Genomic DNA, 16588 nt, shown 5'->3' with positions numbered 1-16588 from the left:
ATAACTATAGCTATGTGTTTTAAACAAATATTATGTTTTACCATTTGGCTACATTATAATATGGTCATTCTACAGAAATGGTGGAATCTGGGTAATACAAATCTGCTGAAGTATTCCTTCTTACATACCGAAAACTTCTTTAATAGCAATAACTAACTTCTAGATGTACAAGATGTATAATGTTTTTTCATTAAAGAATTAATGTGCCGTTTCTTTGTCATTACCTATAATGTAAACAACATTAAATGTCACTTTCTTGGTACCCTTCTCTCTAGGTAGGAAAGACGTGAGATGGACACTTCCTTCCTTATTGATCACATGGCACTATCACTACCGCTTCAAGCCAAAAAGTGATGATTGTATAGGACTGTCTTCCAATCCATAGTAGTGTAGCGAAACAGCAGGGGAGAGTAACTCACCCCAAGCAGGTCTCAAACCCCAATCTCCAGCTTACCAACCGACTGCACTAACCACAACGCCAAAGAAGTTAACTCCATTGGTGGAGCTGCTAATGGACCTCATACAGGTTCATTACACTATCCCCTCCTTTCTAGAGAGTGTGCCCTCACGCTTCACTATACCAAGTTCCTCACGTGGACACGCCTCTCCAACGGCCTTCACAGTCACCATCCCACCACTGCCACCAATGTAGCGAAACGGCAGGGGAGACTTACTCACCCCAAGGGGGTCTTGAACTCCGATCTCCCACTTACAAACTGGCTGCGCTAACCTCAATGCCAAAGGAGTTAACTTTGTTGGCGGAGCTGCTAACGGGCCTCATACAGGTTCGTTACAGCACAATAATTCCCTACACACTGCACAGGGTGAATCTGCCTAGGCCCTAGGGAACTGTGTAGCCAAAAAAAAATGTTCGAAATGCCCTGCAGCATCATCAAACTGTGACACCATTGACATGTATTTCAGTCACCCATACAGAACAACAGAGACGTAAACTATATTCGACAGACATTTATGCTGCTATGTAACCACAGACACTAGTTTTAATTAGATGTTACAATACAGCTAATTACTGGCTACCACGTGAATTGCTATGGTACGGCCTTATGTTGGCTAACGATTCACTTGTAATATCAGTATGTTACTAGTGAAAACAGATAGGACTTGACAAATATTCTTGACATCAATACAGCTCTACCAACGACTGCCCACAGTTAAGTGGTATTATTAGAAGAGCCAATGAAATTACTGGAGTCATCAAATAGTAAAACATAATAACAATAATAATAATTTAAAAATCCTTCTTGATTTACCCAATTATAATGATCCATTATCAAAGTATCTATTACATAAAAAATATTTTTAAAAAACATTTTAAGCAATTATTTGTCAGACTGGCTAGCAAACGGTTGCCTGGCAATTGCTCCAATTGCAATTGGAACGCACCGTAGGTGATGAAATGTACACTTACATGCTGTAATTTCACAAATAATGAAAGCAGTGAGTGAAGTCGTTCGATATTACAAACTTCACTAAACTGCGTTCCTTGTGTTCCGTCCTGTCAGCGACCTCCTTGGTCACGTGCTCTACCAGCGACGCTTCAGCACATCCGCCTGACTCGCGACTGTTTACAATCAGCAGACAGACAGAGGAGCAGAATGGAGAGGCCCATGTGAATAGAACAGGTAAAACACGAACTCCAGCGAAATGCCAGAATAGACAACAAAGTCTTATTATGAGATCATGGCGTTTTCCAGGTGTTTGCATGCATGGTTCGGTTGTTTTGCCTTTGTTGTTAGCGCTTCATGTCGGAAGTGTTCAGCTGTCCTCCAGGCCCTGGCATCGCTCGTGCGCAAAGCTGCTAGCCTGCTAAAAGTCAATGGACAGCTTTATGAATGACAGAATAATACATAGCGAACAGCCATAAACTGCACGATTGAGTAAGTTGTTGTTATTGTAACTAGTGGTTGGAATGAATTGCAGTATGACACAGCTTTAGCTAATGTTAGCTTTCTAATGTAAGCTGGGTAGCTGTATAATTGCCTGGCATGTTTTTGTTGATACCACTGGTATCATTTATTAAATATCATAACATATCGAACAACATTGCGGCGGCATTTTGTCCGATTTTTTTTTTAAACTGAAAACGTTTGACTGAGGGTTTATTTTGTATGAAACTGAATTGCAGTTTATTATTAAACTACATTTACCCAGTGTGGACATTTGATTGATGCAGTTGCCAATGCCATATTATTGTCATCAAGCACGGTTGCATTACTTAACGTCTGTGTTGAATGCATTCGCATGCACATTGTCAAAGTTCTCCAGTCCATAGAGTATATTGGGTAACCTGACCTGACAATACAGCAGCCGAAAAAAATCCCTGCATACCATTGTATGAGGAGAATTCGAGGGCGTTTGCATAGTGCAGTCTTAGTTGTCTCACCAGTATTGTTGTTTTGGCTTGAGGCCGACAGGACCGAGTCCCGTGAGAGGAAGGCTTTCGACCCTCGGATCATTGAGGGAGGTACACCGCAGGAGCTGAAATGATGCAGCCAATTACTGGATGGAACGACCGAGAGAAAGAGAGAGAGACAGCCCTTGACCATACATTGCAATGGTGATGCACTAGTGCGCAATTCCAAATTGATCCCTATGTGAATTGGATAGATGGATGCAGCACTGGGGTAGTTCAATTCCTCCAGGTTGACTGTGTGCAGAATCAGATGTCACCGTCAAACGCCTTTCCAATTTAGATCTAGGAGCAAGGGGCCAGTTGCAACTCAGCATATGTGCAATGCACTACTTGACCCCCCTCACTCACACTGTACCTGACCTGCACACAGTTCAGTTATGGTGGACAGATGCTCAATACTATACCACATAGACCAGTGTTAGCATAAAGCTTTGAGTGTGTGATCTGATCAGAGATGGATATATAGATAGATAGGTACTTTATTGATCCCAGAGGGGAAATTAAGGCGTTACAGCAGCTCACATCATAACACCACAACATAAAGAATAAAATAGACATCTGAAACATTATATAGCCTACAGTAAGTAACAGTCCACTATGATTGAATATCTCCCAGCCTGACTCTGATCACCCCGATCAAGCCAGCCGGAGGAGGAGTTGTACAGTCTCTCCCTGGATGGAAACAGGAGACAGGGGGACCATAGTCCTCCTAAAGTCCACCACCATCTCCTTTGTCTCTCTGACGTTGAGTAGCAGGTGGTTCTGCTCACACCACTCAACAAAACTGTCCACCAGTCCTCTGTAAGTCTCCTGGCCTCCACTGACACGTCCCACAATAGCAGAATCGTCAGAGAACTTCTGCAGATGGCAAGTATCTGTGTTGTGCCTGAAGTCCAAGGTATATAGAGGATGAAGAGGAAGGGAGCCAGAACTGTCCCCTGGGGGGCGCCAGTGCTGCCCACCACCCAGTCTGACACACATCCCTACAGCTGTACAAACTGTGGCCTGTTGGTCAGGTAGTTCGTAATCCAGGAAACAATGGAGGAGCCCACCTGCATCCTCAGCGGCTTAGCCGCAAATAGTGAGGGCTGTATGGTGACAAATGCACTGGAGAAGTCAAAGAACATAACCCTCACAGTGCTGCCAGCTACTAGTCTTCATCCTTAAAAGGCTGTTCGTATAGGTTAGTATTAGTTGCTAATTTGTGTGCATAGCATGCATGTTTCTGGTCTCACACGCTAACATAGGAAGTTTCGTTTCCCCATATGTGTAGCTTGTAGGCGTCTCAGTTTGCATGTTAAGTCAGCACCCTGCTCAGGATCTCTGAAAGCCTTTTGATCTGTGACCTCCTGTAGATCATGTGACTGTGAGGGCTGTTTGGCAGTAATTGCGTGCTGAAGTAAAGGCATGTGAGTTTGTTTAACTGTTGGGAGGGGGGGGGGGGGGGTTCTCTCTCTTATTTCCAACATGCTGCTGTATTAATTCTGCCTGTCACCTGGCTGCCTAGTCCAGCTCCTCTCATCTCCATACTTGTTCTAAGTTGGCCACTTGATTGGTTCATATCGCAAGATCCTTATTGGCAAGACGATTTACAGTCACATGGATGAAACCTCCAGGCTGGTGCTCTGTATTGCACTTATGTCTATTCCTGTTTCTGTTTTCAGAGATACACATCTGATGTTTGCTGTAGTGCACTGACTGTTCTACCGCTGTGTTCTCAAGTGTTGTTGGAACTCTGAAAGCCTCTGGGAATCTCAGCTGATCAGCTGGTCGAGAACATTCACACATGAGGCTAAGGGTACTGAGCTTATCTCAAGAAAGATTCCTTTTTCATTGAAGACCTTTCTCACCTTTTTACCCTCCCCTCCATCTTGCTTTTGGCTGTAAATGTTACTTTTATATCCCCACACTGAAACATTTTGATAGATGAACAAAACCTGCCGCATAGAGGCCTAGGCTTGTCTTGCTTTATCACACACACTGTCATTTAACCATCTCACAGCATGTCTGAGTTGATAGGCTATGTTTACAGTAAAGAGGAAGTGAGTTATTGTGGTAGGCTTATCCTCATTTCCTTTAGGGGGTAGGCTTTTTAAATTTCTTTTTTGCTCATAATTGGTCTTGATGATGACTTCCCTAATGTTCTTTCATTCCCTCTTCACTGAAGTAATTATCATTGTAATTTTCATGTCAGAGGATACATATATGTATGTCAATGTGAGTGTCTGTTAATGGCTCACATACCAGGCTATCCCCAATTTAACAAGAGACGTGTTTTTGCCACAGAAGTGCGATTAAGTGGGCTTTGTTACAGTAAATCCTCAACATTGCTGTTACTACAGTATAGATTGCTATGCAATGCTGTTGACCTGTTGATTTATTAATGCATTTCATTATGAATTTATTTGATTATTTGGTGAAAGATGAATGTGTTGAATTATTGACGTGTCTCCTGGGCTGGTGATATGTCGTGAATTATGCAGATATTAATTTGCGTTGATTATTGCGTTGAGAACTTTTGCTTTGATTCGGTTGGAAGATTACACTCTGGACAGAACTTAAAAACCAAGCAGAAGTGAAGACTTCCTCCAGGCATGGCTGTTCCATCATGCATGCAGCACTCTACTCTCTCTCTCTCACACACGTACACACACACACACAGTCATGAACGCACCGCCGTCGGGAAATTAGACATTATATTACTAGTGGTGAGTGATTTGAGGAACTCAATAGATGAGAATTTGGAGAATGGATGGAACCACTCTTTAGCTGACTAAAGTGACTGTATTGGTTTCTGTGTGACTGCTCAGTTCGTTTGAACGTGCATTTTGATGCTGAGTGTAATAATCTACCGTCCACCTTTGCCTACATGGGTCTCTATTAGTTTGACCATTGACGATGTCATCATGGTACGTCTGGGTATGATGGTTGGTATGTCGCAACCTTCACACAGCCTCTAATATGCCCTGATTGGTCTCTTTTAGAATTAGTTTGGAGGCAAAAAATAGTTGTCCCAAGATGGCTGTATACTCATCAGGCACTTCTGAAAAGTATTTTCTGTTTCAGCTCAGTCAAGATATCCCATTATTTACCTATTCACAGCATCTCTGTCTCTGTAGTTGCGGATTAGCTATGATTATTTAATGGGATAATGTCTTATAAAAAGGAGGAAAATAAAAAGGACTTAAGAAACGCATTAGTCTTTGTGAGGAACAGATGTTGCAGAGGCAAACAGACGCATACATTATGCATATACAATTATTTCTATTTTGATAGCGTGCGTAGCTGATTTATCGAGCGCCGTTCCATTCGTCTGGTTAATGGGTTTAAGAGATGCCATTGTTGTGTTATTTCCATAATTAATAAAGGAAAAAAACATAATGTGCTGTGGAACTGTGTTATTATGTAGGCCTATGTATCTATATTCATAACCATGGAAGCGTCCAAGTCAGGATAAAGAATACAGGCAAGAGTCATTTAACCTAAATAAGCTAAACTGAGATTGAAGTTTGAAAATATTGCCTCTTTGAGAGATGTTGGTCCCGCAAATAGCACTGTTGTTAATGTGACACATCTTGATTTGTCTTATCACATTATTGTGGTAAGAGTAGGACTGTAGCATAATTGTTGTGACAATGTTGGGCCAATAGCCTATATCATTAGCTGTTTCTCCCTGTTACATGCACAAAGCTATTAGCCTGAATTCCATATTGGATCTTGAAGTGGATAGGGCTTCCCTTATTGAAGTCCTGCATGAGTCACCTTTGTCTCTGTCTGTAGTACTGTGTTTTCATTACTATATTTAGGCCTAGCCTACATGTTATTTTCAGTGGCATACATATTGCAGCCTGTCAAATTATATTAGCTATATTAGTTTCATTTGTTTGGTTGGTGAACTAGGCCTAGGCTTATGTCCATGTAGTAGCTATCTAGTTGTTATTATTAGGCATGTTATTATTATTATTATTATTATTATTATTATTATTATTATTATGTTGTGCTCATGTTTTTAGCCAGTGATACTGTCCCACTTTATGAAAGTGTAATGCAGATGTGAAAAGAACATCAAACATTTCTACTGTGGTGTGGTATATTCAGTTCCTTCTCCGCTATTGTTGTTTTAATGACCCTGTTTCCTGTCAGGGTATTATATTCCTACTCAGGGACAACAACAAAAAAAACTTTTTTTCTTTAGTTTTTTTTACTGTATGTCTTTCTTTTGGTGTCTTTGCTCTCTCAGATTAGCCTAGCCCTCATCTTTCTGGAGTCTCGGCTAAGGAGAAACCCAATTTAGTGGTCATGCAGCACCCCAACTTTGAGACCTGCCACCCCCTCCAGACTGAAGAGCAGGAGACCGGCTGCGACCCGCTCCACAACTTCAATAGGAATCGCAGCAGTAAGTCACCCTTCCCACCTGCTTGTTAATGCTTCATACCCCTTTTATTGAACTTCCTAAAAAAAAACATTGATTAATATAGTGGTCGAATTTCTCTACATCACCTGGGATGGGCCACTCAGCTGATCCACTAGCTGTGACTCGCAGTTGTCCAGAGTGAGGCAGGTAGTCTAACTGTATACAGACTGAGAGGACAAGAGATGAACAACGGGCGATGGAGAGGGAGAGATGGAGTAGGTTGTATAACTCTGAGTCATGAACATGGTTGATGCCTGCGGGCAGAGAGGTGTGCGTGTGTTATGGGGGGCGGGTGGGGAGGGGCAGAGAGGTGTGCATGTGTTGTGGGGGGCGGGTGGGGAGGGGCGGGTTGTATGGCGTGTTGAGCTGATGAATATTCATACTGAGTGTCTCGGTGGAACGATACACTTCTGTATACACTTCTGTATCTAATTTTGATTGGCAGGTCTTAGACTCAAGTGTGTGTTAACCTGCAGGCTAAATTAGATATATTACTGATGATGGTGGTGTTCAGTTATGACACTTCTGCCTCTCACTCCTTCCCACTGTAGACTATTGAGCTGTTTGAATGCTTCAGTTCTGTCCTGTCCCTGCCCTAGGGTTATAAGCACTGGTTGATCATATTAAAGCATCATGGTAGACCAGAAACCATGCTGTCACCAGTCCAAATCTGCCAATCAGAGGATGCGTGGATAAAGTTTCCCAACCTGGCAATGAAGTTGGCCAAGAGCCATCTCAGCACCACATTGTCCATTATCGCCCCCTCGTGGTGAAGTATCTAATTACTGTGTGTGTGTGTGTGTGTGTGTGTGTGTGTGTGTGTGTGTGTGTGTGTGTGTGTGTGTGTGCGCGTGTGTTTTGCAGGAGGATCGTCTCTGGACAGTAGTAGTTTCTCAGAGTCAGAGTCCATTTTCCTCTCTTACAGGTGAGTGCTTTTATTTATTTGTGTGTGTAAGTGAGTGTATACATGTTTGTGTATTATCAGGTTCATATTTTTACATACTAGTCTCCTACAGCTCCAATAGGCCAAGTATTATATAGATTGAAAAATAGGCGGTTGTGAACTCAAGCCTCTACTTTCTCTCTCTCTCATGTTCCTCTGCCCCCACTCCTCCCTCCCTCTGAAGGAAAGAATGGGATGACTTGTTTCTGAACAGTAATTACCTAGCCAGGATCCGGCAGGCAGGCATAAATGGCCGATTGCGGAGCAGCCGATTTCGCAGTGTCTGCTGGAAGGTAACAACAAGTAGTTTGGATAATGATGTCCGTGTGAACCAAACATAATGATGGTGTCTGATTGGTAATACTGTACTGTATAGAGTGTATGAATGATAAGTCTTGTATCTGAAGTTCTCCCACTGTTCTTCCAGTTGTACCTGGAGGTTCTTCCTGAGGACAAGAGTCAATGGATCAACAAGACCAAGGAGCTCCGAGCCCAGTATGAGAAGATCAAAGAAATGGTGTGTGTGTGTGTGTGTGTGTGTGTGTGTGTGTGTGTGTGTGTGTGTGTGTGTGTGTCTGTGTCTGTGTCTGTGTCTGTGTGTGCTTGCTGCCATTGACTGCTGCATCTCTCCTCAGCACATAACCAACCCTCGCAAAGCTGCTGGCCAGCAGGACCTGGTAGTCAATAACCCGCTCTCGCAGGATGAGGGGGTAAGTGAAGAGTCTTCACATTATAACAGGGTTTCTCAACTCTGGTTCTGGACATCTACTGTGTATCCAGTTAACATTTCTCCCAGGAGTGTCATTAACCCCCTATCACAGGACGAAGTGGTGAAGTCTGTCCCAATTACAAATGACAAATGTGGTATCTTGTTTTGATGTATTTTCCTCGTATATCTTTCTCTATCCATACAGAGTCTGTGGAACAAGTTCTTCCAGGATAAAGAGCTGAGAGGGATGATCAAACAGGACGTGATGAGAACGTAAGTCTGACCGTCACGGTCCCTTTCAACATCCAACCTGCACAATAAAATACAGCTCTGATGACAAAGAAATAGTGTCGTTCACATGTCTGTCTGTCCCTTTCACATAACCGCGCTTTTGTGTGTGTGTGTGTGTGTGTGTGTGTGTGTGTGTGTGTGTCTGTGTCTCACACTCTATCTCCTATCATTTTCTTCTGAAGGTTCCCAGAGATGCGGTATTTCCAGGAGGAAGATGTCAGGACCAAGTTGACGGACATCTTGTTCTGCTATGCCAGAGAGAATGAACAGTTACTTTATAAACAGGTACAACTCTATCGTAACACACTCTCAAACAAGAACACAATCAAGTCATCAAACCCTATTGTTTTCAATGTGAGATGCCATGCCAAGTATAGTTTTACAAAGGTTGATACCAGAGGTTCTGTTTACGGTTCAGTATGTCTCGCGGCAGCCTCTCTCTCTCTCTCTCTCTTAACGTATTTTAGAAGTACCGCGTGTTTCCCTTGGAGACTTATGATACAATCAGGTACCACTGTACCACTGGGATAATCATGATATAACAGGTGCTACCACAAGCAGTGAAGCAGCTACTGAACTAGTCTCACTGCGTCTGGCGGTGTAGTGATGCATATTGGGGATGGGTTAGGGTTCAGTTTAAATGGAGAGTCTGACAGCACGGAGGCGGAGTTTCCTTGACAACTTCCAGTCCCCAGTATTAAAGACTGCTGCCCTGAAGAGAGTCTATGGTTGGTGTTATGGCTGATTCTTGGCACTGGGCAATGATGTATAATTATACTCTGATCACAGACCGTATTGAACCATATTTTCTCGAACTCTTCTTGATCTTTTCCTCCCCCCTTCCTCTCTCTCTCTCTCTCTCTCTCCATCCATCTCCCTCTCTCTGCAGGGTATGCATGAGCTGTTGGCTCCCATAGTGTTTGTCCTGCACTGTGATCACCAGGCCTTTCAGCACGCTAGTGAGACGGCCAACCCAAGGTCAGTCAGTCAATGCCTTTATCATTATCGCATCGACCCCTTCTCCTCTCGACTCTGTCCACTAACCTGGACACCTACAGTGTGTGTTGATTTAACGGCCATCTCTGTTTGGTTCACAGTGAGGAAATGATGTCTCTGCTGGATCCCATGTTCCATGAACACGATGCCTAGTGAGTGACAATGCTCCCACGTCCATAGACACACTCTCATACATTTGTTTGAACACATACTTGCCGTTGTGATGTACAGCACCTGGACAACTTTCAGAGAGTGAGAATGTCTGACAATGTTCAGATGCAGGTCACATGACCCACTTGATCTCTCTCTCTCTCTCTCTCTCTCTCTCTCTCTCTCTCTCTCTCTCTCTCTCTCTCTCTCTCTCTCTGTTTTACAGTGCCATGTTCTCCCAGCTCATGGAGACAGCGGAACCCTGGTTCTCTAGCTTCGAGAGGGAAGTTAGAAAAGTATGTCCTCTTGTCCAGCTCTAATAATACAGTTGTTTTAATGCCACATGAGCTTCCCTTTGTACTATATCAAATGTAGTTAGAACTTAAACCGCGATGTAGTCAATATTCATATTTTGATGATTATGTGTTGTCCTCAGGGGAAGGAGGAGATGATGACAAGCATGCCATTCGCTCGGCCTCAGGACACGGGCCCCTCTGTTGCCATAGTGACCAAAGTGAACCGCATCCAAGACCTGCTAGTGAAGAAACATGACGTGGAACTGCACATGCACGTTAACCGCCTGGAGATCGCCCCGCAGATATACGGCATGTGAGTTCTGCCGTGCGCACATGTGTGCTTGTGCGTGTACGTGTGTGTGTGTGTGTGTGCGTGCCTGTGTGCGTGCCTGTGTGCGTGCCTGTGTGTGTGCCTGTGTGTGTGTGTGCGTGCGTGTGTGTGTATATATGTGTGTGTATCTTACCTGTGTAGTTTGTACACATGTCTCCATTACCTTGCATGAGTCCCGTGTGTGTCGATGTGTGCGTGCAGTCGGTGGGTGCGGCTGCTGTTTGGCAGGGAGTTCCCCCTGCAGGACCTGTTGGTAGTGTGGGACGCCCTGTTTGCTGACAGCACCTCTCTGGACCTGGTGGACTATGTCTTTGTGGCCATGCTGCTCTACATCAGAGACGCTTGTAAGAACCCCTCGATCAATGACATCATCTGTCTCTGTTATCCTCCTATGTCAACGTCAGAGCTGTGCTAACATGACTGTCTCCTCTCTCCCAGTGATAGCGAGTAACTTTCAGACCTGCCTGGGCCTTCTTATGCACTACCCACCTATAGGAGACATCCACGCTCTGCTACACAAGGCTCTGTTTCTGAGAGATCCTAAGGTACAAATAATACACACACACACACACACGCACACTCGCACATCACAAAGATCTAGTTACAGACACTTCCTGGGAGACCCCAAAGTGTGTATACACACACACACACACACACACACACACACACACACACAGATATTTTGTGTTTTGCTTTCGGCCCAGCCCTGAGGTGTGTGTGTGTGTTAAGGTTGACAGCGTGGGGTGCTCTGACCTGACAGCACTGTTCTGTTCCGATATGAGGTATCCTCACCGGAGCGTGCGTTCTGTCCATCTCCGTTCCTCCGTGTGAGCACTGACCCATGGAGACAGGAGGAACGGTGCATCCCGGCGCGGCTTGATATCTGTGACAGAGACAAGGGGGGTCTGATCCAGTGTGACAGAACCACCCCGGGCCGGGCCACCGTGGCGTGGCGTGTCCCCATCACTGTCACACCTGGAGGGCTGGGAGAGGGGGGGGGGGGCGGTGTCTGGGAGAGGTGGGGGAGATGGGGGAGACAGAAGAGAGGCTGAGTCTCTGAATCACGTATGCACACATGTTTATGAACACACATGGCATTTTAGATGGATGGGGCCCTCCAGTCTTCTTCACAATTTGTCTGTTTTAATTTCTTGTCCATGATACTAACTGTGTCTTATAATCTTGTATCTTGTAAATATTTGTGCGCTTTTATTAACTGTATCAGAAGTAATGACCAATGGTTCTTTCTCTCATAGAACAACCCACGACCCGTCAACTACCAGTTCCAGCAGAATCTAGATTACTACAAGACCAGAGGCGCTGACCTGGTTAACAAGACTCGGTAAACACACACACACACACACACACACACACACACACACACACAATTTGTTGTTCCTAACACCATAACACCCTCACTCGCCCCCTTGCCTCTCATTCTCTCTCTCCTCTGCCTCCCTCTCTTCCACATGCAGCAGCGGCAGCATCAGGCCGGCGCCTCTCAACATCAACAAAGTCTCCAGCAGCCTGTTGAACTTTGGGAGGAAGTTGATTGCCCCCGCCATATCCGGAGCGTCCACCGGCATCTCCCCGATCAACAGCGAGGTGCTGTCTGCCTCCTCCTCCTCCTCTTCCGTCACCGCGGCGACCGAGCTCCCGTCCAGTCACGCGCCACTGCAGTCGCAGACACACCCCCAGTCTCAGCAGCACCGCCTGCTCAAGTCTGAGAGCATGCCTGTCCACCTGAGCAAAGGTGAGCAGGGAACACACACACACACACACACACACACGTCTAAGCACATGCATGATTAAACACACACACTTAACAGTAATACTGTGTAGGATTTTCTGAATGCGGGTTGTGAGTGTGTGAGTGTGTGTGCGTGCGTGCGTGCGTGCGTGCGGGCAGACGGGCGGGCGTGTTTACATGAGCCGTAGCCTCACTCTCCTGTCTGTTAGATGTAGTTTCAGGCGGAGTCTCTCAGGTCTCTCTCCCTGCCCAGGTTTTCTCTGACACTCAAGGTAACTGCTACCAAGCTGAATGTTTGTGTGCGTTTGTTTTTCCGTTTGTGTGGTGGTTTGCGTGCTGTTTTGTTTTTTTCTTTGCATCCTGTTTGACCAGCTGTCTCCTTTCCTGGTCCTCAAGGCTCACACAGTACTGCTGGTTTTCTTGTACTTCTGACGCCTAGTTAATCAATCAATATCATTGATCAGCCATAGACACCACAGAGCCGGATTTCCTCTGTTAAATCCCATTAAATCGGTAAACGTTAAAAACCATCAGTACTGCGCTCATAAATGCATGCTGTGCTGCCTGTTAGCCAGCAGAGGGAGCCACAGTCAATGACATCGGTTGATACAGTAAAGTGGTTGAGCAGTCTCCTCCTCAATCATGTGACCATAGGTGCTCCTGTTATGTGTTTCGTGCTACTGCCCTTTGTGAGATGAGTTCCCCTGTGTTTCTTGTGTGTCTGCTGTGATTGTTGTGGTAGGTGTGTGTTGTTGAAGGAAGGGTGTGCAGGTAAACAGGTGGTAAGTCTGTTTCTAGGAGTCTCAGACAACGTGTGTGTGTGTTTACATCTGCATCTCTCTCTCTCTCTCTCTGTTTAAGGCCAGGCCTCCAGGACAGTAAGCTCCTCCCCCAGCATAGAGAGTCTCTCCGGAGGGCGTGGCCATGCCACAGCGTCCCCGCCCCTACCTGTCTCCAGGGGAAGTGACATCAGCACATCATCTCCGCCCCTCTCCGCCTCCAAGAAAGACTCTTTCTTCAACATCACTCGCTCGCGCTCCCACAGCAAGTCCATGGGCAAGAAAGAGGTGGTTAGTCCCTCGCCTCTTTCCTCTCCTCCTTTCCCCTGACTGACACTTTCCTCCTTTCTTTCTAACACCTTTATCTATCTCTTGCCTCTCTCTAATATAATATTTATATGCACTCACCGGCCACTTTATAACTTTTTCTAAAGAGAACTAGACTGGGTTGGACCCCCTCTTTTTCCTTCAGAATGTTTTGTGGCATAGATTCAACAAGGTGCTGGAGATTTTGGTCCATATTGACAATAACATTTTTATTCAAAGTCACTTGAAACGTCTTTCTTTCCCATTCTGGAACTTTTAGCAGAATACATTTATTTAAATTAAGGGTTGGATGATTCTCTTTTTTTCAGTGTGACATTAAGCTTTTTATAACCCTTTTTACTCATCTTTACCAGGGATGCCAATACTGTACATGCCTCCCCTGACTCTTCTGTGTTTTCAGGAGGAGGAGTTGGAGGTTCAGGTGTCCTTCCTGCAGGGACAGATCAACGACCTGGAAGCCATGAGCAAGTACTGTGCCAAGATGATGAACACACATATTGGTGAGTCAAACTACCCGCTTCAGCTCACACGTCACCTTTTGGAGAGTTTGTATAAATGCGTGATACAGCAGTGATATAAAAGGGGTGATCACCATGGGGCATGGTAGTATAGTGGTGAGATAACTCTAGCATGTAAGTGATTGTTGATTTAATCAGACCTCTGTACAAATGCAATGTGATGAAAAGAAAGAAAGAAAGTCAAATGTGATCCCACATTGTCCCTCTGCCAACAGGTAAGATACAGGAAGTCATCCTACAGGAGCACCTGGAGAAGGAGGATGAGGTCTTAGTGTCACTGGCTGGACTCAAACAGGTACAGCAGCGTGTGTGTGTGTGTGTGTGTGTGTGTGTGTGTGTGTGTGTGTGTGTGTGTGTGTGTGTGTGTGTGTGTGCGCGTGTGTGTGTGTGTGTCTCTGTCTGTTTGTGTCTGTGTCTGTGTCTGTGTCTGTGTTTTTGTCTGTGTGTGTCTGCGTGCCGGTGACCACTTCATGTTCCCCTGTCAGATTAAAGACATCCTGAAGGGGGCGCTGCGGTTCAACCAGAGCCAGCTGGAGGCTGACGACAATGAGGAGATCACCATCGCTGATGACCACTACACCTCCGCCGCTGCCGCTGCCGCTGCCGCGCAGCACGCCAACAGCCTCCGCGGCGAGCACCACCGCCCTGCCGCAACGCAGCGTCTTGAAGAGACCAGGAGCCATCACTCCGACCGCGATGGAGACGGTAGCTTGGAAGAGCCAGGGTTGGAAGAGGAGAGAGTGCCCACGCCACCAGAGCAACAGGTAGAGATGACCCACCTGAACATACTGTACACAGACCAGACCCACTTCTCAATCTCATAAAAACACTCACCTCACACATACACTTGCATACACTAATCCCTTGATACAATCCATTCACGCTTTTGCCTACGTGCGAAATCTCAATGACACCCACCCACACACCCACCCACACACACACACACACACACACACACACACACACATACACACACAGTCTCAGTCAGTCAATGTGTGTGTGTGTGTGTGTGTGTGTGTGTATGTGTGTGTGTGTGTGTGTGGATGTCATTGAGATTTCGCACGTAGGCAAAAGCGTGAATGGATTGTGTATTTTTGTGTGTGTGTGTGTGTGTGTGTGTGTGTGTGTGTGTGTGTGTGTGTGTGTGTGTGTGTGCGTGTGCGTGTGCGTGTGTGTGTGTGTGTGCGTGTGCGTGTGCGCGGATGTCATTGAGATTACAAATGTTGCTTGCCTCCCCAGACGGCATCCTCCCTGGGCTCGGAGGGCAAGAACTGGGACGATTACATCCTGGTCTCGCAGGACGGAGACCTGCAGCCAACTGAGGGAGGGGCAGAGCGAACCCCTCCAATCAGACGGGGCCGTGGCTTAGTCAGGGCGGAGCCAGAGGGCATGGCAGCTTTCCACGACCCCCTGTTGGGTGCAGCAGCAGCCTCGGGGTCGTCCAGTCCTGACGAGGGCAGCACTAACAGCAAAGACTCAGACTTCACCATCGTCAACCCCGCTGACCTGTGAAAGAGTGGAATATATACTACTACTCTGGATAGAAGTTGCCCCTAACTACACAGATCTAGGATCAGGCCCTCCACCCCCCTCAATCTTAAACTTAACCATTAAGAGGGAAAATGCAAAACTGACCTGAGATCAGCATCTAGGGGCAATTTCATCCCATCCGTGCGCCACTGCAGCCACTGCTGGAGAAAACTTGCACATGTGGACTGAGACTATGGCTGCCTCCCGACGGGCAGTTGCCAATACCTTATAATCTGTTCTGTCTGTTGTCTCATCTCGGATACCTTAACCTGTCTAACCTGCTCTGTATTCTTTCTTGAATACCTATACTATCTCCTACCCCTATAGCCTGTCTCCATGTTATGCTTGGGCCTTTGTGGGTTATCCAACCTCCCCGCAGACATTCAGTGACTTTTAATGGCCATACCAATTTCTACCAAGACAACATCACCACCACATTGTGTGCCCCCCTAACTCTCCAAAAGGTGGAATTCATACTGCATTTATCAATGGGGGGGGGGCTGTCTTTCCTTTCCCTTCTCTCTGTATGTACTATTGGGAGGGTAGTGCCCTGTTCCTCTGTGTGGGGGAGCTTGCTACATACATGCCTTCCTACATGTCTGTCTAACGCTTGTGTCTGTCGGGATCCTCTTACCTCCATTCATCTACTCTCTTTGATTGTCCTTGTCAAGTATGCCCTTAATCACAGATCTAGGATCAGGTTACCCCCCTACTGTATCCCCCAGGCCGCTGAAATAATACATCTGATCCTGGAACTGTGGCTAGGGGCAGTTTCCTACTTGCCCTCTTTAACCAGTGCCTGTCTATTCAGACAAAGACACCTGACTCTCTTCTCCTCACATTTTTGTTACCTTCTCTTTTTTTTTTTTTAAGATACGATTTTAATCCATAGAGCTGCATTTCGAGGTAAAAAGGAGAAGAAGAAGAAGAAAAATGATTAAATTATGGAAAACAGGATGTTTGTTTTTCTTTTGTTGTTTTTTTAATTGATTCCATGTGAACATTTTTATGTGATAACATAGTTTTCTTTTCTGATGTCCTTGTTCAGTTCTCTTGCTTCCTGTGGTAGCCATGTCTAGCATTGCACACAAGGGATGTCCCTCTAGCTGACATACAGTAT

At 45.7% G+C, this 16588-nt stretch overlaps 1 protein-coding gene across 1 annotated transcript; it reads left to right on the top strand.

Annotated features, from left to right (window-relative positions):
* Nucleotides 1-1561: 1561 nt before the first annotated feature.
* On the top strand, nt 1562-16298 carry tbc1d5 (TBC1 domain family, member 5). The gene is made up of 22 exons (XM_080531206.1): nt 1562-1643; nt 6675-6830; nt 7713-7773; nt 7976-8084; nt 8219-8308; nt 8427-8501; nt 8706-8773; nt 8974-9076; nt 9681-9769; nt 9889-9939; nt 10164-10233; nt 10374-10546; nt 10766-10908; nt 11003-11109; nt 11821-11906; nt 12040-12317; nt 12524-12586; nt 13176-13381; nt 13821-13920; nt 14154-14233; nt 14424-14702; nt 15178-16298. Exons 2-22 carry the CDS (start codon nt 6734-6736, stop codon nt 15448-15450), a joined length of 2601 nt encoding a protein of 866 aa, XP_080387332.1. The 5' UTR covers nt 1562-1643; nt 6675-6733; the 3' UTR covers nt 15451-16298.
* Nucleotides 16299-16588: the final 290 nt, after the last annotated feature.

The sequence above is a fragment of the Nansenia antarctica genome (assembly GCF_963989245.1).
Source record: "Nansenia antarctica genome assembly, chromosome: 5".
NCBI lineage: Eukaryota > Metazoa > Chordata > Actinopteri > Argentiniformes > Microstomatidae > Nansenia > Nansenia antarctica.
This window is presented reverse-complemented; position numbering and strand designations above follow the sequence as displayed.